At 37.6% G+C, this 22,710-nt stretch overlaps 1 protein-coding gene and 7 non-coding genes across 8 annotated transcripts in view; 3 read left to right on the top strand and 5 right to left on the bottom strand.

Annotated features, from left to right (window-relative positions):
• The window catches only part of LOC108114815 (protein sickie), a 179,024-nt gene that overhangs the window by 154,724 nt on the left and 1,590 nt on the right, over positions 1–22,710 (bottom strand). Inside the window, exon 2 of the mRNA XM_017225936.2 lies at positions 11,453–11,711. Within this exon, the coding sequence (XP_017081425.2) occupies positions 11,453–11,512 (60 nt within the window). The 5' untranslated portion in view covers positions 11,513–11,711. The remainder of the gene's footprint in view (positions 1–11,452; positions 11,712–22,710) is intronic.
• Positions 87–282, bottom strand: LOC121530345. The gene has a single exon (XR_005993924.1). It is a non-coding gene; the product is annotated as a U2 spliceosomal RNA (small nuclear RNA).
• Positions 965–1,088, top strand: LOC121530340. The gene has a single exon (XR_005993919.1). It is a non-coding gene; the product is annotated as a U5 spliceosomal RNA (small nuclear RNA).
• Positions 1,776–1,971, bottom strand: LOC121530338. Its single transcript, XR_005993917.1, has one exon. It is a non-coding gene; the product is annotated as a U2 spliceosomal RNA (small nuclear RNA).
• LOC121530343 lies at positions 3,406–3,529 on the top strand. Its single transcript, XR_005993922.1, has one exon. It is a non-coding gene; the product is annotated as a U5 spliceosomal RNA (small nuclear RNA).
• On the bottom strand, positions 5,406–5,601 carry LOC121530347. The gene has a single exon (XR_005993926.1). It is a non-coding gene; the product is annotated as a U2 spliceosomal RNA (small nuclear RNA).
• LOC121530341 lies at positions 6,236–6,357 on the top strand. Its single transcript, XR_005993920.1, has one exon. It is a non-coding gene; the product is annotated as a U5 spliceosomal RNA (small nuclear RNA).
• LOC121530339 lies at positions 8,245–8,384 on the bottom strand. The gene has a single exon (XR_005993918.1). It is a non-coding gene; the product is annotated as a U4 spliceosomal RNA (small nuclear RNA).

The raw sequence follows: 22,710 nt of genomic DNA, 5'->3' as shown, positions 1-22,710 counted from the left end.
GTCCCAAAACTTCCAGCTAAAATTGATATGATAGCTAAATAAATAATACCCTACTACTATCACATTAAAATAAGTGTTATTTATTATTCAGGTGGGCCGAAATCCCGGCGGTACTGCAATACCGGGCCAACCCGTGACAGAGGTGGAGCAAGCCCCTAGCACTCCGTCTGATTACAAAAATCAGTTTAACATTTGTTGTCCTCCAATGGAGGAACTATCAGATGTTAAGCTGATAAGAACAGATACTACACTTTGATCTTAGCCATAAGGCCGAGAAGCGATAACAATTCGATAACCTACATACGGAACATCCTGCAAATGCAGCTAGAACTAGTTGAGAATTATTATATTTCATTATGGAAAAAAAACGAACAAGACTCGTGCATACTTTTGGGTATGACTTGTGCACTCTTTATTTATTTTCCATAATTTTATCAACAAAAGCCACCGCTACCTACAGAACAAAGCCTTCCGTTAGGGAATACACAACACCCTCGGGCATTAATGTAGCAGCCTGCGTTCCAAGGGCCGCAAACTCTTCGCCATCGGTTCACGTTAATAGCTTCTGTCGTTGATAGAAAAATCAACGCAACGATGAGTAAAATAGACCTCATGATGTAAAGTTGCAATAGTCTATGGAAAAATGCCTATTATAAATAAGATTTACGTTACAGCGAGACGAAATATAATTTTACATTTTAATATCCAACATTAAACTGTTAACTGATTCAATGTACTCGTTAATGCAACGTAAGCTTCATTTTGCCGACACCTTTTGCATTTGAATTTATATTGCAACCCTCTCTTCTGAAGACTCGGTTTTGAATTACCTTACTCACTGAACCCCATTTAGGTAGCAAACCATGTTCAGTTGCACTTCAGAGCAGTTGCACTTCGAACACTTATAATTCCCAAGTAGTTCTAGCTCGAGCTGAAACGAGGCAGACTGTTTGACAACGAAAAGTCACTCTGGTTTCTCTTCAATTTGTCGAATAAATCTTTCGCCTTTTACTAAAGATTTCCGTGGAGAGGAGCACTCTAATGAGTCTAAACTTAATTTTTGTTAGGCCTAGCGACTTATGTTGCTGGGCCAATTGATTATAAATTTGAAAAAATATTTTATTTATCAACAGGCACATCCTCGGTAGATAATTAAAAATAGCTGTACAATTTTTTAAAGTAAAATCGTTTAGTTACGCAAATAATTAAGATCAACTTCCCTTATTCTATTTTAAAAGTTTTTTGTCCCATAGGACTCTTTTCTTCCTATTATACCTAATGATTTCGAACAACATTCATATTTCCACACATAATAATATTTCCTTTGCATTTTTCGCATATATATTATACTTGTTATTTATATAGTATATATTTATACTTTATTCTATCTTATTTTTATCCTCTAAGCCAAATAAATACATTTAATGTCCTTTCACTAATTTTTTGATAAGCAAAAATTATAATTGTAACAAGTAATTTTATATTCTACCGTTTCAGAAATAAAATTTATATAATTCTTATTTCGCTTACATTTTTTTTTTGTTTCAAAAACTTAAGAAATATTAAAATATTTGTTCATTTTTATTTACATACATAGATAGCTAGCTGCTGAGAGTAATTTCAATGGTAAGTCAAAAACTTAGTATAATCGTTGGTAAAGAAAGCATTAAACTAAATGAGCGAGAGGACAGGCCCAAAATTTCATCCAACTAATATTTAAAAGATAGCTAAATAATACCCTAATACTATGACATTAAAATAAGTGTTATTAATTATTCAGGTGGGCCGAAATCCCGGCGGTACTGCAATACCGGGCCAACCCGTGACAGAGGTGGAGCAAGCCCCTAGCACTCCGTCTGGTTACAAAAATCAGTTTAACATTTGTTGTCATCCAATGGAGGAACTATCAGATGTTAAGCTGATAAGAACAGATACTACACTTTGATCTTAGCCATAAGGCCGATAAGCGAACACAATTAGAGGTGGAAAAACATCGATGCGAACATCGCATCGTTTTAAAAGCGTCGCCATTAAATTAAGTTATATATGTACTTACAATTCGTCAATCAATCAATGTGCCTTAGAAAAGAAAAAACATCGATGTTCCTCCGGTAAACATCGATGTTCCCGATGTTTCGAGAACATCGATGTTTACCGGAGGAACATCGATGTTTTTTCTTTTCTAAGGCACATTGATTGATTGACGAATTGTAAGTACATATATAACTTAATTTAATGGCGACGCTTTTAAAACGTAAGCTTAATAATACTTCTGCGATCCGGCATTTTCGTGCGCATCTGAAAGAGTTTTCAGTAAAGCCTGACAACTTATAAGTGAACGTCGCACGCGGCTATCATCGACCGTTGTCGATAAGCTACTCTTTTTAAACAAAAACAAAGATGTAAATAATATGCAAATATACATATATAGTAGAATTCGGAATAGTAAGTATAGTAGGAATATCACAATATCCAAAAGAACTATTATTTTCTTTGGACCATGTATGTATTGAAACATTGATATAAAATTTGTTTTTTTTTTGTTATTATTTACAAACTAAGAATATGACAATATACCAAAGAAGTAGAACATGAATATCATCAACAGTGTTATATTAATTTGTTTTTCTTTTCGTTTTTATTTAATAAGTGATTAATAAATTAGATATTTTTGTTGAAAATTTGACTTTTAATTTTTAAACATTACAAATTAAAATAAAGTTCAAATACATTAAAATAAAAATGGAACATGGTGACATTTCAGTCAGAACTAGTTGAGAATCATTATATTTCATTTTGGGAAAAAACGAAAAAGTCGCGTGCATACTTTTGACTTGTGACTTGTGCACTCTTTATTTATTTTCCGTAATTTTAATAACAAAAGCCACCGCTACCTTCAGTACAAAGCCTTCCATTAGGGTATACACAACACCCTCGGGCATTAATGTAGCAGCCTGCGTTCCAAGGGCCGCAGACTCTTCGCCATCGGTTCACGTTAATAGCCTCTGTCGTTGATAGAAAAATCAACGCAACGAAGAGTAAAATAGATCTCATGATGTAAAGTTGCAATCGTCTATGGAAAAATGCCTATTGTAAATAATATTTACGTTACAGCGAGACGAAAGAAAATTTTACATTTTAACATCCAACATCAAACTGTTAACTGATTCAATGTACTCGTTAATGCAACGTAAGCTTCATTTTGCCGACACCTTTTGCATTTGAATTTATATTGCAACCCTCCCTTTGGAAGACACGGTTTCGAATTACCTCACTCACCGAACCCCATTTAGGTAGCAAACCATGTTCAGTTGCACTTCAGAGCAGTTGCACTTCGAGTACTTATAATTCCCAAGTAGTTCTAGCTCGAGCGAAACAAGAGTCAGACTTTTTGACGGTGCGAAATCACTCTGGTTTCTCTTCAATTTGTCGAATAAATCTTTCGCCTTTTACTAAAGATTTCCGTGGAGAGGAGCACTCTAATGAGTCTAAACTTAATTTTTGTTAGGCCTAGCGACTAAGTTTGCCGGGCCAATTGATAATACATAAAAAAAAATATTTAATAAAGAAAGCATAGAGAGAATAGCCTTAAAATTTGTAACGCTAATCAACAGACTTTTAGACGAAAATAATTCGTTAGTTGCAGAAATAATTAAGCTCAACTTTGACATTCTGGTTTTTTCTTGTAGAAAAAAAATATACATGAAAAAAAACAAAAGTAGGCGTTTTTTACTTGCATTTGCAATTAAATTTTTATACCCGTTACTCGTAGAGTAAAAGGGTATACTAGTTTCGTTGAAAAGTATGTAACAGATAGAAGGAAACGTTTCCGACTCCATAAAGTATATATATTCTTGATCAGGATCAATAGCGAAGTCGATTGAGCCATGTCCGTCTGTCCGTCCGTATGAACGCTGAGATCTCAGGAACTAAAGCAGATACAAAGTTGAGATTAAGCATGAAGATTTTTAAGGTCCCGGGAAAGCGCAAGTTTATTTCAGCATCCTGCCACGCCCACTCTAACGCCCACAAATCGCGAAAAATTAAATCGCTAAAATCTCCGGAACTATTAGAGCTAGAAAGTTGAAATTCAGTATGTATAAACTTTGGATGCCAGCGCATCTTTAAGTGATACTATTATCTGGTCACACCTACCCATACGCCCACCAATCTCAATAGACGGTTTTCGAATTTTCAAGAAATCCTATTATCTCGGTAACTATAAGTGATAGAAAGTTCGGATTAAGCATGTAGATTTTTATGATGCCCCATTTGCGAATTGTTTTTTTTCCATCTAGCCATGCCCACCCTAACGCCTACAAAACCTAAAAATGCAAAAATCTCGGGAACTAAAAGAGCTAGAAAGTTAGGCTTAAGAAAACGTATTTAACGGTTGCCACTGCAACTTCCCACAAGTTTTTATTCGGCCACGCCCACTCCAACGCCTACAAACCGCGGAACACTGTGGCGTCTATAATAATATTATGAATGCCTTCGTTTGACCTTGTGTAACTTATTTCTGTTAATATCTATCAAAGATTTTTCAAATCGGAACATTATTTCGCTATTTACAAAGAAAATAAGGGTATAAGGACTCACATGGGCAGTGACGTCACTATAAGCATACTCAACATACATCCTCTGACAATAGGTGGCGCTTGGCTAATTTCCACTAGCAAAATGAATATTTTAAAATTGTGTAAAACAGTAACGGGTATCTTATTGTCGCGGCAGTCGACTATAGCGTTCCCTCTTGTTTTAACCTTTGTTATGCTTTAAAAAAGATTGCTAAGGATTTTACAATACAATTTTTCAAGATTTCTTTTATTTGTTGGTTTGAGTCTTAGAAGACACTTTCTTTAAAGCTTTTACCTTGAATTTTCTTAAATTTATCCCTAAGGCCAAATCAATATAAACTTTGTTATATGTTTACTTATTTTATATGAAAAATGTATATTTAGAAAAGGTTTCAAGTGTTTTAAAAACTAATTTAATAGTTACACAACAATTTGTGTACTTTTATTTTAAACATAATTTATGCAAAATCCGATGTTTTTCTATAATTTTTAATTCTAAGGTGAAAGATAATAATTTCATTACAAGTTAGGATAAAGTTGTTGAGTAGTTTTAAAGTATACACATAAAATGAGAAGACCCGACGACCCTAGTGGTAAAATAGCATTTAATAAGTACTCGTACGCGTGTACTTCGGAAGGAAAATATATTGGCTCGAATCAAAAAAACAGACAAGTCAAACAAGGGCGGTGGTATTGCTATTCCGCCGCTTTCAGTAGGAAAGTATCATCCTAGCGGCGCAGTAAAGTATAGAGCGGCGGATAACTAACACCTAGTAACTAGGCTATTTAGAGGACTTAATACCTCAATAAAAACCGTTTTATTTATTACTCAGGTGGGCCGAAATCCCGGCGGTACTGCAATACCGGGCCAACCCGTGACAGAGGTGGAGCAAGCCCCTAGCACTCCGTCTGATTACAAAAATCAGTTTAACATTTGTTGTCCTCCAATGGAGGAACTATCAGATGTTAAGCTGATAAGAACAGATACTACACTTTGATCTTAGCCATAAGGCCGAGAAGCGATAACCATTCCACCCCACCAAACGAAAATCATGCAAATGCAGCTAGAACTAGTTGAGAATTATTGTATTTCATTTTTGGAAAAAACGAACAAGACGCGTGCATACTCTTCTATTTTCCGTAACTTTAATAACAAGGCCTTCCGTTAGGGTATATACAACCCCCTCGAGAATTAGTATAGCAACCATGGCTCCAAGGGCCGCAAACCTTGCGCCATCGGTTCACGTTAATAGCTTCTGTCGTCGATAGTAAAATCAGCGCAACGAGGAAACAAGACAACCTCATGATGTAGATTTGCAACCGTCTACGGAAAAGTGGCTATTGTAAATGAGATTTATAAACGACACAGCGAGACGGAATAAAATTTTACATTAAAAAAACCAAGACCAAAATGTTAACTAATTCGATGTCGTTAATGCAACGCAAGCATAATTTTGCCGACACAGTTTACATTTTAATTTACATTGCAACCCTCTCCGATTTAAATTACCTCACTCATCGAACCATATTCAGGTAGCAAACCCTATTTGTTTTGCCTTTCAGTTGCAAGCCCAAGCAGTTGCACTCCGAGTACTTATAATTCCCAAGTAGTTCTACCTCATGCCGAACCAACAAGCAGACTGTTTGACAACGGAAAGTCACTCTGGTTTCTCTTCAATTTGTCGAATAAATCTTTCGCCTTTTACTAAAGATTTCCGTGGAGAGGAGCACTCTAATGAGTCTAAACTTAATTTTTGTTGAGGCCTAGCGACTTAGGTTGCCGGGCCAATTTGTAATAAATTTAAGAAATGTAATTTTTACCAAAGAATATGGTCTGCAGAAAATAGCCGTACGATTTGTAACTCCAATCAAAAGATTTTTAGACGAAAACAAAGCGTTAGTTGCAGAAATAGTTAAGCTCAACTTTGACATTCTGTTTTTTTCTTGTAAAAGAAAAATATACATAATAAAATAAAGAAAATTCGAGGTTTTACTTGGATTTTCAGTGGACTTGTGCACTGATTATTTATTTTCCGTAATAGCAAATGCCACCGGCACCTAACCCACAAGGCCTTCCGTTAGGGTATATACAACACCCTCGCGAATTAGTATAGCAACCATGGCTAAAAGGGCCGCAAGCTTTTTGCCATCGGTTCACGTTAATAGCTTCTGTCGTTAATAGTAACATCAGCGCAACGAGGATAAAAAACGACCTCATGATGAGATTTGTAAGAGTCTATGGAGAAATGTCTATTGTAAATTCGATTTATATATTAAAATTTTACGTTCAAATAACCAAGACAAATCGGTTAACTGATTCAAGGTACTTGTTAGTGTCGACTGCTTGGCTCCCCTTTAATTTGTCGGATAAACTTTCGCCTTTTACTAACGAGTCTAAACTCAATTTTTGTTGAGGCCTGGCGACTTAGCTTGCTGGGTCAATTGATAATAAATATGGACTAGATAAAAGTGTTGGATGTTTAGTAATTAAGTTTAAGCTAAGCTGAAACTTGAATTCAAACGAAATTTATTTGTGTAATTCTGAACTAAAATGGTATGCAAAAGGGAACACCTTCCTTTTCTGTCATCTTACCATAAATTTTAATTGAATTATTTTATCTCTTTCTTGGCTTTTCCCAAGGCTCAAGCAGCTCCCTCGGAGTCGTCGTCCTTACTGTATTCGAAAGCATCTTCATCAATGCGGGATTGTTTTGCATAAATAACGCATAAATTGGGACGATCCAGGGAAAGGCCAACAATCCAAATCAGTGCTACATGCTTGGCATTGACAAAAAGTAGGCTAAGCGTAAAAAATGAAATATGTTCGGGGTCATGGGTCGCTTTGGAATTACATTTGCTTAGTTCATAAAAAGGAAAACAAGCCGCCCAAGTCAGTCTCTAGAGTTAAACCGACGTTACGCATCGGAAAATCTCAACTTTGTTAAGGGTCATTCCTTTTTTTCTCTTCGCCGTGTGTGTGTGTGAGTTCAAATTGGCTTTAGGCTTGGCTAGAGGAAAAACCAAAAAGGCTCTGTTAGAAGTTTTTCGAAAGCCAACAAAACTAACCAAGTAGTAAATTTACATTGAAGTTAAAGGTTTCCGTTTCCGTTTATCTGGTTTTCTTCTCATGTCGAACTTGAACTATAAAAACACAAAAATCCAGCCAGAGAGAGGAAAAACTTTCCAGTCACATAAACATAAATTGCGACAGTAATTTTCGGTCAGGAACGTTTTGGGAATTTTCCCGCATTCACACACCAACAGGCATTTGTATGCACAGGATGGTGTTTTTGTAATTTAGCTAGAGAGTAGGCTTAATTTGTCTAATGTCCATGAACCCTTTCTTTGGTTAAGGGTTGTGAGTGTGTTCGTTCTTTGGTTAGATTCAAATGGCTCAAATTAATGGTTTCACCAAAATAGTTTAACATGATGATTTGCCATTTTGTGTGGGTTTCATATCTTTTTAAGCCCACAAACACAGAGTGTGCTGTTTAGCCAACTATCTTAGTTATAAGGTCATTTAACGATTATGACTCATCAAGATTTTGGCTTTAGTGTCATTTCATTAGCACATTTTCATAGATAAATGCTGATTCTCGCATTTCAACCTTTTTAAGGGTTGCCTTTTACAATATTAACCTAAATGTTTTTAATGTATTATTAATTGGCCCTCTCGGGCTCCCAAAAATTGCCGTAGTGGACGGTATTTCACGTCCCCATGGCGGGGTATTGGTTAAAGTTTTCAACTAGCAATAATCGCACCTCAGTAGAACTTCATTGGTTACGATATCGCCTCTGCGCAAAGATAACTTACCACTCCGAATCAGTTCCTATTCCATGCAAATGGGGCTAGAGCTAGTTGGGAATTATTAGGCACGAAGGGTAAATATTGCACTTTACGAAATGTATTGCATACTTTTCAAGACCTTCCTACCTGAATGGCTGTTATAATCTACTGGGATAGGGGAATGCAATTTAGGGGTGTCTTTTTCAGGAATGAAAGAACTAAACGATGCACATTAAAGAACATTTTTTAAATTCCGGTTTTTGGATGATTTTGTTAGCCATATATCTCTTTTTCTAATCCATTTTTAAATGCTTTTGCCAACACTTAATCTGCTCTGCCTTTAAAACTCCAAACATTACTTAAATTCATTCCCAAATTCATTCATTTAAATTTCCATTTGTTCTCGCTTTTCCGCTCTCCATTCGAAATACAATTAATGAAAAATTCAGAGGCTCCAAACTGGCAAGGCAAGGAATCAGAGGGGTGCGTGGCACAGGGGCACAGGGTTCCTTGAGGTCATGTTCGCCTACTCTAAAATGCTAAATAGCCACTTTTGCGGCCGGGCACGACAAACTTTTTTCTTTTATTTTTTTCTTAGCGACTTTCCATCGTTCTTCGTTTCTCCACGGCTTTGTCATAAAAAATTGAACAAGTTTTCCTAGGGAAAGCCAAGTGGGGCTCGTAGACGAGGATGGGTGGTATCCAGTGGTGGCAGAGACAGCGACGACAATACCGGAAATCCGTTTCATGACAAATGCGTCACATTGTCCTGGCGTCCTGGCTGAGTGTTAAGAGAAGTGCCCCCACCGACCCTCTCAGCCTATCCGGTTGCTCTCCTTTTCCTCCTTTACGATCCAGCCGGCAGTGAAATTCCTTCAATGGCAGCACGTGACTTGGCCGAAAAAGAGAGCAACGAAATGGCTAAGAGAACGCGACATTGACATTGGTGAGAGCAAAACAAACTCAAAGCGCCGGCGCCGTTCTCATAGGACTCGCAGGTCTCGCAGCATTTCCATCTACGTGCCGGCATAACTTTGGCATTTTAATGAGAAATCCATATTTATGTTGTTTGTTTTGCCAAAAAAAAAAAGGAAAAAAGAAGAAATGGCCAAAAAAGGCATGTTCCAAGCGGGCAGCATATGCGGCGAAAAGTGAAATTACTTTCGGGTGGGTGGGTGTGCTAAGGCATTTCTGTAATCATTTTTAATGGGCTGCGTCGTCTGCGGGTATATAGAGCGGCATATGGCCGCTATTTACGTGAATATCGCAGACCATTCAGATTGCATTAGGAAATGCTGGGAAAACTGTTAATGGTGTTTAGGCGGAAAGAAAGAACAGTTTAGAGATATTGGTAATGGGGAATCAAACTCTAAATACTTCGGAAATCTTCTGATATCTTGATAGCTCGTCATTTGCTTGATTTTGTAATATTTAAACTTAACCTAAGAGTTTCATTAATAGAAACAATACTACAGATTTTGCTAGCCTTCACAAAGAATTAAGATAACATATATCCCCTACTCCTACATTATCTGTATCCAACTTGTCCTGTTTATCTCCCGAGTGAGAAAAAAAACCCATCCGTCCGTATGATCCCACATGTCCAGACATTTTAACTAAACCACGTTTGCGACTTGTCACAATGGAGTCATAACGTTATCATTCCAACGCGAAAGCCATAAAAATAGCGGCTTAAATAGCAACAGCCAGTGCACGTCTAGAATGAAAAGAGGGATGCAATTTTCCCCCGGAAAAGTCCACTTCACACATTTTGCTCTAGCGCTCCTTTTTTTCAACCAACTTTAATACTAGAGAAGCAACTGTAGCGAAACGAAAAAAAACGTTATGTTTTTATTGTGCAAATAAAAGCACGCGGAAACTACTTAATCAAGTTTCAGAGACGGAGTTCTCCCTTCTCTGCTCTCACCGATTGGGTGTCTGTCCATCTCACCCAAAGGACCAAAGGAATCCGGAAGCCACGTTTCTCTATGAAGGAAAATATACAAAACAAAAGCAAGGCAGGAATAAAAAGCAACAGCAGCCAGTAAAGCCAGACTTTCCCGACGCTGCTTTTTAGCGATTTTCATTCTGGTTGACAAGGAGGGTGAAAGTTGCGGGGCGAAGTACGGGGAAAGTGGTCGCAGGAAGAGCCAAAGCTGAGACAACATGCAAACCAAAACAAATGGGAGCTGAAAAGTAACACTATGTTATTGAGCCGAATAAAAGATGCTCTATAAAATGGGAAAACACAGTAAAAGGTATAACATTTTCCTCGATAAATAGTTCAAAAATATGAGTTAAGCTTTAACATAAATCGAAGAAGTACAAGCATCGCTTATATCCCATTAAATAAAAACTACATTAAAGAGCTTTCCAATATTTCATAAATTTATTTCAAATACTTATTAGTTTTATGAATACCATCATTACCAAATTATATTTTTTAAATCTACCATTAAGCTATCTTTTCTTTCAAGTCAAGTACATTTCTGATTCCCTGAAGAGCACTCACCATTAAGAAATTTCTTTCTTTAATTGCTCAATCTATCCACTTTCCCTTCGCAACCCTTTGGTAATAGCGCATCTACCCCCTTTTACACCATTTTCCCGGGCTAAAGAGTAGAACAATTTGCCGAAAGAATGTTTCCCAGAGAGTTGAGTTCAGAATTTATGACAGCAATTAGCGGGACAGTAGGCGTGTCTGGGGGTTGCTCCCAGGTTACCATTGCTCCCCAAAAAAAACAAGACGAAAACTCTTCAATTAATTTGTTGAGCTCTGGGCAAACAGCAAGACGACGGTGTGCATCAATCAAGCGGAGGAGCCAAGTCAAACGTAAGGACTCCATTTGGACTAGGTCCTATGGCCCCCTGACCCCTGGAGATCTTGGGTGTGAAAAATCGCCAGGATGGATCGCACGCCCACAAGTTTGGTCGCGTGCCAGACTTCTCTAAAGGTCGTAAATTGTTCGTTTCATTTTTAATTATCGCACTTAAGTTGTATTTTTTAATGCCCGGCCAGCAGGCGATTTGGCTTAAATGCCGAAAGAAATTGGCGGAGCAGAAGGAGCGAGCATAAGGAGCAGCTTACCTGAATCGTTTCCGTGGCGGAATACTTTCGATTGTAGTCGACGTGATGGAGATTCGGCATGTTTGCTCACAGTTCACTGATAATGACTATGGATAGGGCTACTTAACACGTGTCCTTGCTGGTTCCTGGTGGGTGGCTCTTCCGGTTCCCGTTCCCAATCAAGATATGCCACTTTATGAGGCATTTGTGTTAATTTCTGTTGTCGTTTCACATTTTTTTTTTTTGCCTTCTTTACTTTTTTTCGGTTGGGTTTCCTTTCCTGAAAAATAAAAGGGAGAATGGTGGTGAGCCAAGTTTGTAAAGTTCAAGTTGGAAAAGTGTAAATTACTTCGAGCAATCTAAAGACTTCTTCTTCGGTCTCCCCCTGATCCCCTTGGGCATTTGTTTACTCATGTCGATATTGTTAATACGCCACGTGTTCCACAGCGGGATGCATGTAAGTCAGGAGAAGATATATATATATGAGTTTGGGTTAGGGGTGGTCCATGGACGGTTGGGCTTACGGATTTATTGCCAAGTTTACGCTACGTGCTTTGACTAAATTTATAAGCCGAAAACGCACAAAGAATCGAGCAATGGCCCAAAGGCACTGCCAGAAACAAATAAGCACGCACACCCAAATATGTACTTTGGGAAGACATTCGAATACAGTTGGATTCAAGCAATTAGAAGAGGTTATATGGCTAAGCGATACTGGGAATATTGATTTTTCTTTCAGTGATGAGAGTTTCTTAAGAGAGTAAAAAGTTCTGAAAAAACTGAAGTAGTTATTCTTAATTAATGTTTCATTATGATTTCTAACTTTATTAAACTTTGAAAACAATAAAAAAACATTCAATTTCTTATGGGATTTCCTACAGAATATTTCAATTTAATACCTTCACTTTCCACCCACATCAAACCTGAACTTTTAAAACCATTATCCCTTATCATTATTTCAAATTTATTTTAAAACTTCAAAAGCTAACCCTCCATCCTTTGTTGTTAACAAATGTATTTAAATCTCTCAAAATGTATCTCGCTGTTATACTTTCAAGATACGTGCAACTACATATATACTCTAAGGTATATCCAAAGTTTGCCAAAAGCAAACTTTCCGCTAAGCTGTACCTCAACCTCCAGCCAAGGCCCGTTTCCCCAGCGAGACATGTCATTCCGTTTGTGTTTAACTTAACTGCTTAAGCATTCATCATCATGGCTAAGACGCTTCAAATACCTAATTAGTCAGTATCCTAGCGATACTGGGGTATTAGAAGTTTCCCTTTTTAAAAACCAATATCGTTTCCTCATGGCTAATTGACTTTTGTTGCCGTCATAAATGTTGACATACAAAATAAGGACGATAAACAAAGTAATATCCATAGCGAGAGAGGGCAAAGGTCGTTCAACAGCTGTAATTTTGTAATGCCCATTAAGTTTTATGCGTAGACAAGCCAAATTTACGTTCAATACAAGCCATGGGAAATTATATCGTAAAGTGAATGTTATGCTTTCGTTTTCTATAGCCTCGTAAAAGTCAAGTAGAGGAAAACTTGTTGACTGCCGCATGCGGTTTCCATAATAAACAAATCATTTTCCGAATTAGGTTTGTTAGGTTTCTATATTAAGTTCACTAAGTCTAAATTTTAGTTTAATTATAGGTAAGGAACATTTAAAACATATGATTTTAGGTAACTATTTTAGCATTTTTGTAATCTAAATAGCCTTTATCATAAAGTTTAAAGAATTGAGAGGAAAATGTAAATTCATTTTTAAGCCACATTATGTCTCTCTCCCATTACAATATATTACAGATTTTATCACAGTCCTTACCCGCTTACATTATCATTTTTTATATCTTGCATATATAATATATCTTATTAACAAATTATATATCAAGTTTCAGCCACCATAAATAATATTTGCAGGCTCCCTTGGCTGTACTTTAAAATTAATGATGCATTTTATTGGCTGGGCGAGAGGACGCGGCAACTTTAATCATAAATTGCGGAGTGCCTTGGATGGTTCCAGTCATTTCACTAATTACGCCCAGAACAACAACCATGTTTGCCCTCCAGTGGGGGTCTCTGTTTGGCCAGGATGTTGAGCTCAAAACTCCGCCCAAAATCTCTCCGCATGAGATGTGTGCATGACCAAAATTTATTAGCTGCTTATGGATTAGAAATGTATAGTGGGAGTGTGAATATTTCGTGTGTTGAGGACATGTTAATCTGAAAACACTCGAATGGCCAGGAGCAACAGGAAGCCGGACCCCCTCCTGAAAGTCAAGCAGTGCAGGACCAAATTAAATTGTTCAATAATTGAGTTAGTCGGAGTAAGGACCCCGAGGGCATTTAAAGCTATCGTATCCTATCGGACTGGTGCAAATATAACCTGGCAATATATATCAATCGATTTCAAAACTGATTTAAGGCTCTAGCAAGAGAGAGGTCCTGTCCTGTTCGGGTCCTGTGTTGTGTTGGCTAACAAAAAACAGCTTGAGTGCCAGTCGAGGCAGCAGTAAGCAGTCATAAATTATGCAGCGACATAGTCAAAGGACAACAGGCCAGGACATGGCCCCACGCCAAAAGGGCAGAAATATGCAGTTGCATAGTCAAGCTGTTGTCCTCTTTCTAGGTTCCACCGCCCCTTGTATGTGTCCCTCCCCCTCCCATCACAGTCTATTAACTCCTCTAGGAGAACACAAAATGGCTGAGCAGTTAATAAGAACAACTTGTGCGGGAAGCCGGAGGAGCAGCAGTTTTGCAGTGCAGCAGTTGCAAATTATGACAAAGTAGTGAAAAAGAGCCAGTGTGGCAGGACAAGTTGAACAAGTTGAAAGTGCCCCTTGGCGGGGGGAAGGGGCAAATATGGGCCCAGAGAGGCGCTAAGTTAGAGAGGAATACATATTCAGGATACTGCTGTGTAGTTTCAATTAAAACTCAGCGGCTGGCAAGGCATAGCCCTATGGAATTTTCAGTGGAAAGTTGGCTAAATAAGATCAAAGAAAGTCCTGTTTTATTATGAAAATTTTAATTAAATTAATTAGTATTGTAATTGCAGCATAAAACAATGCATTTACTTTCTAAATAAATGTCTAATTATTAAATTAAAATCCCTTTTCAACATAAACAAAACCATAAGTATCTTAAATTACTGTAGGCTTTAAGCTATTGCAATCCTTTAATCCTATTAGGGCTTATTTAAAACTCCATTACGCTAACACGAAATAAATTATAATCAACTTATGTACACAGTTTGAGTTAATAGGATTAGTGCACTTAAAAGTTGGGAAAAAGAGGTGTCAAAAGGTTTCTGATTAAAAATAAAACCATGATTGTTTATGAAATTAAATATTATATAACATAAAGGGATGAAGCATACTTTCTAACTTACTGTCAAACGAACACTGCATGAACTTGCAACCCTCTCTTAATCCCCTTTAAAATTTCAGACAGCACAACATTTCCATTATCTTTTTGGCCACATTTGTTTCTTCAACAAGTTACAAAACTTGGCATCGCAGTCACAATAACTTCATTCGGAGACACAACTCCGTTGCCCTGGAAAACTATCTGAAGTAGAGCAGAAACAGGCAACAGTTGTAACTCGGGAAAAGCCCAACAGGTTAAGAAAAAGCAGACGCTGATGTTAATTACAAAAACTTCCCCGCAGTTATGACAATTTGCACCCAGCCCAGACCATCATCCTTTACTGTTGTTCAGGGACATTAACTTGGTCCTTCTGCAGACGACAAATTTGACAAACCGGAAAAAGAAAACAACAAAAATTAAAGAACCCAATGAAGTTTACAGTTTGCTCTTCAGCTTTTTAATTAGATAAATAAACTTTCAGACAGAACAACCGCCAAGAAAAAACAACTTTCCGACAAAGTTCAGATCATTTGTCAGCCACAGTTATTGGCCCCAAGTATTGCCAAAAAAAAAAAGAAAGGAAAATACAAACGAATTCCTTGGCATTCGAAAATTCAAGCAAAAATCAATAAATGAGAATTCAGCCAGACAAAACCAAAAATAGGAAACCAACAAACAAGGAAAAACGAATGCGGCCGTAACAACAATAAAAATTGATGGTTATCCCTTAAAGAAGTGAAACAATCAGCAATAAAAACAAAATATAACAAGAGGAAACGCTATAGTCGATTTATTAAAATTTTAAAATAAAATTTATTTTTTTTTTTTAATACCCTTAACTATATAAATAGCGAAATAATGTTCCGATTTGAAAAATATTTTGTAAATCAATAGATATTAACAGAAATAAGTTACACAAGGTCAAACGAAGGCATTCATAATAATATTATAGACTCCACAGTTTTCCGCGGTTTGTGGGCGTTAGAGTGGGCGTGGCCGGATGCAACTTCGTGGCAAGTTGCAGAGGCATCTCTAAATACGTGTTCTAAGCAAAATTGTGTTGCTCTTATAGTTTTCGAGATTTTTGCATTTTTGGTTTTTCGGGTTTTGTGGGCGTTAGATTGGGCGTGGCGTGATCGGAAAAAAACAATTCGCATTGGGAGCGTCATAGAAACATACATGCTTGATCCGAACTTTCTATCTCTTATAGTTACCGAGATATCAGCTTTTCTAGAAAATCGGAAAACCGTCTTTTGAGCCTTGTGGGCGTATGGGTGGGTGTGGCCGGATAGTAGTACTACTATAAGATGCGCTGTCATCTAAAGATTATACTTTCTGAATTTCAACTTTCTAACTGCAATAGTTCCTGAGATTTCAGCAATTTTAGTTTTTTGCGATTTGTGGGCGTTAGAGTGGGCGTGGCAGGATGCTGTAATAAACTTGCGCTGTCCCGGGACCTCAAGAATCTTCATGCTTAATCTCAACCTTGTATCTGCTATAGTTCCTGAGATCTCAGCGTTCATACGGACGGACGGACGGACGGACGGACGGACGGACGGACGGACGGACGGACGGACGGACGGACGGACAGACGGACATGGCTCAATCGACTTCGCTATTGATCCTGATCAAGAATATATATACTTTATAGGGTCGCAAAAGCTTCCTTCTATCTGTTACATACTTTCAACGAATCTAGTATACCCTTTTACTCTACGAGTAACGGGTATAAAGATCGGAAGACTTCGGAAGGTTTGTATACCCTGAAAAATAAGAAAATAAGCTAAAAACCATAGTTAAATATATTTTTTAGAAAGTCTAGCTTAAAAAATCCTTTACAAGCCTTTTTAGAGGTTATCACTAAGACTAAAGTTTTGAAAAATATTTATATTTCTTTAACATATAATATTTCTTAACCAAAGGTTTAATCTATACACTTTCTAGGAACACTTCATGTGGCAAGTGACATCTTGGTCCTTAAAAACTTCCTCAGCGATTGATTAAAAAGAAAAAATGGTGTAAGAAAGTTAAACAGCATTAAAGAAAATCAAAAGATAACACGCATTTTCCCCTCCATATTCCGTGTCATCTCACCCACCCTCACAATTTTTGTTACCAAGTAATTGTAGCTGTGCGTACTTTTAGGCCGCAAAAGCGCGTGCAAATACCGTACTTGGTATGAAATGGGAGGGCGTTTAGCCTAATCCGGCAAGGACTTAGCACGGCTGTTAGGTGTATCAAGACGCTACTCGGGAAATATAAGGCCAAGATGAAGAGTGGGGTTTTGGGGAAAATTTTGTTGGGGTGGAGCCAAGGAGCAAAGTTGCCAGCTCGGCAGTTTAAACTTGGCAAAGAACGAAAAGGGCCATCTGCGATTTTTAATTCAAGAGACAGGCAGGCAGCTTGTAAGTCCTTAGTAACGAAGGTGTAATGCTCTTTCAGGTGAAAGAAATACTCACTGAAAACAAAAAGTGTCAAAAAAGGACTTCCAATTGGAAACTATTCATAAGTATGACTGTCAGAAGATACATATCTTAAATTTTTTCAGTACTAATACTACTCTTATCTCTAAGAACAAACCAAACTCTACATTTTGGGCAATATACTGAATCAAAATGTTTCAAGAGTATCGAAACAGGTGTACAAACAGCAGCAATAATATAGCAGGCATAACCATAAAAGCCCAAACTCACTCTTCGATGGGTTTAAATTTCGAGAAAAGGCCAAACCGAACTGAAATTCAAATAGAAAAGAAAACACTTGAAATTGAAGTGCTGACGAACGAGGATATTCAAGGATGCGAGCCCAACTCGTAGTAACCCCACTTGTTTACGCTTGTAGTGTTTTGATTGAATTTTTTCCAAGGGAGGAAAAGAGCAAATGGGGAAGAAAAAGCAACAATCTGCCGAAAGAAACGAATTATAAAAAACTCTGCAGACTGAAAAAAGTAGTAACGAAAATATACCAAAAAAAAACCCCAAATGTTGCGATCCGAATTCAAGTTTGGCTGTTGTCCATTGGCAGGTGGACAAGTGGGCTCATCTAGCCTGCTCTTTCGGACGACTCTTTCCATGGGAATGTGCAGTGGGAAAATCCGAAATCAAAATGCGCGAAAAATGGAGGCCAAATGGGGTTACAAAAACACAAACGCTGCCAATTCCCATGAGTGCCATCCGTGTCGGGCTTTTAAACAGTGGGGCAAATTGGTTAATTACTTGTCAATTTCAAGTACAGAAATGTAAAGACAATTGTATAAAAAATACTAGAGAATAAAAATGATATTACAATTAACAAACTTAAAAACTTATTAAAGAATGAAATTATTAAACAAAATTTAGTTTATATTTGTCTAACTACCATTTCTAAAGTTTATCCAAACCCAACTTTCTGATCCATTTTTGAAAAGGCATGTTAATTGACAAAATATTTAGAAGGCTTTAGCCGAGCTAGCCAATATGGTAATTCAATATTCAATTAAAATCAATAAACAAAATAACATAAATCCATTCCACTGTCCACCTATATGGCCCTGGGGAATACTAAGAGGAGAGCCACTCGTTTCAAATGACAGCGGTTGAAATTGAAGTTGGCAAACGATTTTTCGAGGGTGGATTACATGGGTAACATTGGGGGGCAACAAGGGTAGCCACAGGTTCTGGCTGCCCTCGGTGAGTCGCCGACCCGTGGCATAGCTTTACATGCCGCCTACCACACCACCACCACTGGAATCCCAACACGTGTTCTGCCTTTTAGCCTGTGTCCTGGGGATCTGCCAATTCAACGGCTTGCCCAAATTTATGTTTATCCTGTTTTTGGCTAAGGCCAAAAATCAAAATAGCTAAGAAACGCAAACAAAGACCAAAGAACTTATCTCGAGGCAGTTAAATCAAGAACGTTTTCCCATCGCGTGCCAATGAAAACAGGAAAATCTTCAGAGTGGGGACGGGGTGGGGCTAATAACCAAAGCTAAACAATAGCGGAAATAATTTTATTATACTTGGCATGCTATTTGCATTAACAAGCAGACCATAAAAGTCGCCCGAGCAACGGATGAACGCACTTTTTGTTCCACTCTCTTGTGGCCTTAATATTAATGTCACTCAAAGTGCTAATGGGTAAAAAGGTCAGGAATGTTTTTCGTTTTACCAGCCAAGCGGAAAATTAAGGTGAATGGAAAGAAAATCCGGTGTATTGCTTGTTAAAGATCATAAGATGTTTTAAAATAACTTTAAAATATCAATAACACTTAATCTAGATTTATTTTTAAGTTCTTTTAAGTAAAAACTGCAGTCTGTCTCGATTTTATATCACATTTTTAATCTAATTTAAAGTTCATCCTAACTTTAAAGAGCAGCCGAAGTAAATAGCGTCTGAGCATGTAGCTCGAAATTCAATTCCACTCATATTTTATTCAAGAAAGAAATAGAAGCCAGACTAAGCAGAGTTTTCTGTAAAATGAAAATGGATTTATGCGTCTTTTGATAACTAATTCCCTTTGGGCAGCTGTCAACAAGCAGATAAACTGCTAGGCAACCCAACCAACAAAAAAAATAAAGAAAATGTAACTAAACTCGTGTTGAGCCGAGAAGGAATAGCGGGGGATATACTTAAAGGACTTTTGGCGATATTAGTTTGGTATTAAATGAAAGAGAAAGAATTTTTTGGCATTGACTCCATTGACACATGGCCACCCCCATAGCCATTCTGTCACAGTTAAACGCCTGTCAAATGTGTTCGAAAAAATGGGCGAAAACAATTTGAGGCAATCAGCTGGCAGTAGTACGTGACAAGAGCGGTTTCCTCACTCCTTTCTCCACTGTGGCTAACCATATACACTTGCAGAAATAAATTTATTAAATATTGTAGGACAAGATGAACATATCTTAAAATTATCGAAATAGAAATCTTGTAGTTAAAACGTCTTTAGGAAGACCTAAAGTTAACTTCATCTTAGAAGACAATCCTTTCTTTTGCTCTTAATCTTAATTTCTATAATATTAACCAAACCCTTTACATAATCTTTTAATATTTTTACTAGTGTATTACTTAAGAGAACTCTGAACTTGAGTAGTGCAAAATGCAAACATCTGCTGCCCAGTGGCCCCAACCGAGACTGAATAGGAAAACTCCAAGGATTCAGGGGAGGATGCTGGTCGAGTGTCAATGACCTGCGACTTTCCTTTTGGCTTCGGATGCTAACGAGCACGTGAGGCAAGTGTACCGGAAAATGAGCTAATTTGTGCTGCTTTTCTTTTGGCCAACTCCACCGGCCACGTGTGGGTCCCCTTTCCCCAAAACTACCACACCAACTCGGCAAAGAAAAAGTCAAGAAATTCAATTGTGACCATAAATCATGCCCGAGACGAACATGCAGGACATCAGACAGGATGAACACGCAATCAGCTGTTTGTCACAAAGCATATCGGGTGAATAGAGGATGTGTTCGAGTGAGTGAGTGACTGGATGTGGAATGGATTGGGGCTTTTCACTTGTTCGGGGGGCATGTCAATCAAGCCACAAGCAACCACGCGCACCCACAACCTTGGCTGCACCACCACCACCACCCAAACACTGACATCCCAAGAGGGGAGTGATCTGAAGTGAAAGGACCCCAAAACGGACCACTCTCAGAACCATGCTGTGGGTGTCAAGTTCAGCTTGGGTTGACACGACTGATATGGTACCCTACAAACTTTGTAAATATAACAAATTAGGATATAAATTTCTTTAAAAGCTTATGCTTTTTGAGATATTTTCGGATCTTTTCGATTAATAATATTTTAGTTTAAAACAGGAATATTATAAGTAAATGGGTTCCTTTCAAGAACACTAGCCATATACTTACAGTTGAAGATACTTCAGGTCTTTAGTCTTTAGTCAAACCAAACTGCCAATAATCCAATAAAACTTTCTTAAAGGGTATCACAAAAGTCAGACTTCCTAGAAGCGATTTCATCGATGACTCTCCAAAGCGTAGGCGATAATTTATTTAACAATGTGTGGCATGCGTTTTTCTGGGGAGCCCGTAGAGTCGAAGCTTTTGTCCATTGAAATGTAAACTCTTTGGGATGTTGTATCCTGGCCAGCTGTGAGCTGGCTCACTGGGAAACATTTGTTGCCCCGGAGGCAAGAACAAAGGATAGAATCGTTTTTATCTGCCACAGCATTCACTCCTTTATTTGCCAAGTGCAAATTGCAAAATGATATTAGAGGGGTGGATTCTTCTCGCTGCACCAAAGGGGGTTGTGTCCCCATTATCACGGAAAAAGTGGCAGAATCGGCAGGGTGAAAGTGGAAAGTGCGTCCGGGTCCGAGTCCGAGTACGGTACCAGTCAAGCCGAGCTGGCAGCTCGTCCGAAATGAGCACGAACAAAATTAATGTGATTTGTGTCGAAGGGTGCAACGACTGTATTATCGAGCTGGAAAACAGGATAATACAGGAAGCCCAATGATGCTGGTATTGTGGCTGGCAGCAGATTTCTATTTGCACTTGTAATTGGCGCGTAGGTCTGGGGGTCCAATACCAATCTCCCAATCCGTAATCCTAACACTCCCCTCGATTTCACTGCACAGTCATCGACTTTAATGAATAATTGAGCATACAATTTTCCCAAAAAATAAATGTGAAAAATGTTTGATACGTGAAAATTTTCACATTTTATTGCTATTTTCGGTGTGGGGTTGGTAGACGAGTTCACATTTTATCAAATTAATTCAATTTCCTGGGTTCTATAAATAAATATTTCATCACAAACATTTATTTTAAAATACTCAGCATAAATTGGATTGTTTTTTATTGATTTTTGAATGCGGTTCTACATGTGTTATTCATTTTAAATCAAAATAAATGATTTGGAGAGAAATAACTTTAATGAAACATATTGAATGACTTAAAAATAGAAAGTTTGTATCTTAAAATCGGTAATAAAAAGTGGAAAAGGGATAAATTAAATTTTATACCGTAAAAGAGTAATATGATGTTTTTAAAATAAAATATAGCCTTTCTATATTACTTCATAAATGTCCATTGTCCATCATCACCTTCCATTTAATACACATCATGAAGATGATGAATTCGTTATTGAAATGACCACAGCACTTGACCGTAACAACTTGTCCGAAACAAAATGCATTATAATGATTTATGGACACGGCTCCCTGACCAAAAAATCCAACCCTCTAGACAAATTAACAAGGATATATGATGATGATGATGCTTCTTCCTGCAAAAAACACACACCCACCCAGAAAAACAAAGGCTGTCAAAGCCACAAAGAGACACTCGACCCAACTCGACTCCAAGCCGATGCCCGAAGGTGTTTTCCCAACCAAGTTTAAACAAAAATTAAAACACCTACCCTCCCCCAGTCGATGATGTCCACGACCTCTCAGTCCCTTTATTCTTGTCTGAACTTGAAGCTAATCAAAAATGTTGCACAAAAGAGCGAAAGGAAGGAAAAGGAAGCTCGGATTTTAGCTGGCTTACCACGAATGCATTTTACACTATATTTTAGAATATATTTTATATAAATTATTACTATTTATATCATGTTTTAACAATAGTAACCAGATTTGTTAATATTAACACTTAAATAATATTAATAGACTTTTATTTACTGATTTTAAATTAAAATAAGTATGTAAAAACCTTAGATTCTTTTATAATAAATATTAGTATACTTCTTATATAAAAACATAATTTTTCCAACTTAGTTAGGCTACCCTAAAACCAAACTCTGCAAAAGGGCCAAAAACTTGTGTTAAGCGAAAGTGCAAAAGTTGTTGAAGAAGTTTTTTTTCTGGCGAAACCAACAACCACCAAAAGAAAAACCATCATAAAAAATGTTGCCCAACTTGGATGGTTACTTTTCTTGTTGTAGTGGCAAGAGAGCCAACATTGTTGCC

The sequence above is a fragment of the Drosophila eugracilis genome, unplaced genomic scaffold (genome assembly GCF_018153835.1).
Source record: "Drosophila eugracilis isolate 14026-0451.02 unplaced genomic scaffold, ASM1815383v1 contig_513, whole genome shotgun sequence".
NCBI lineage: Eukaryota > Metazoa > Arthropoda > Insecta > Diptera > Drosophilidae > Drosophila > Drosophila eugracilis.
This window is presented reverse-complemented; position numbering and strand designations above follow the sequence as displayed.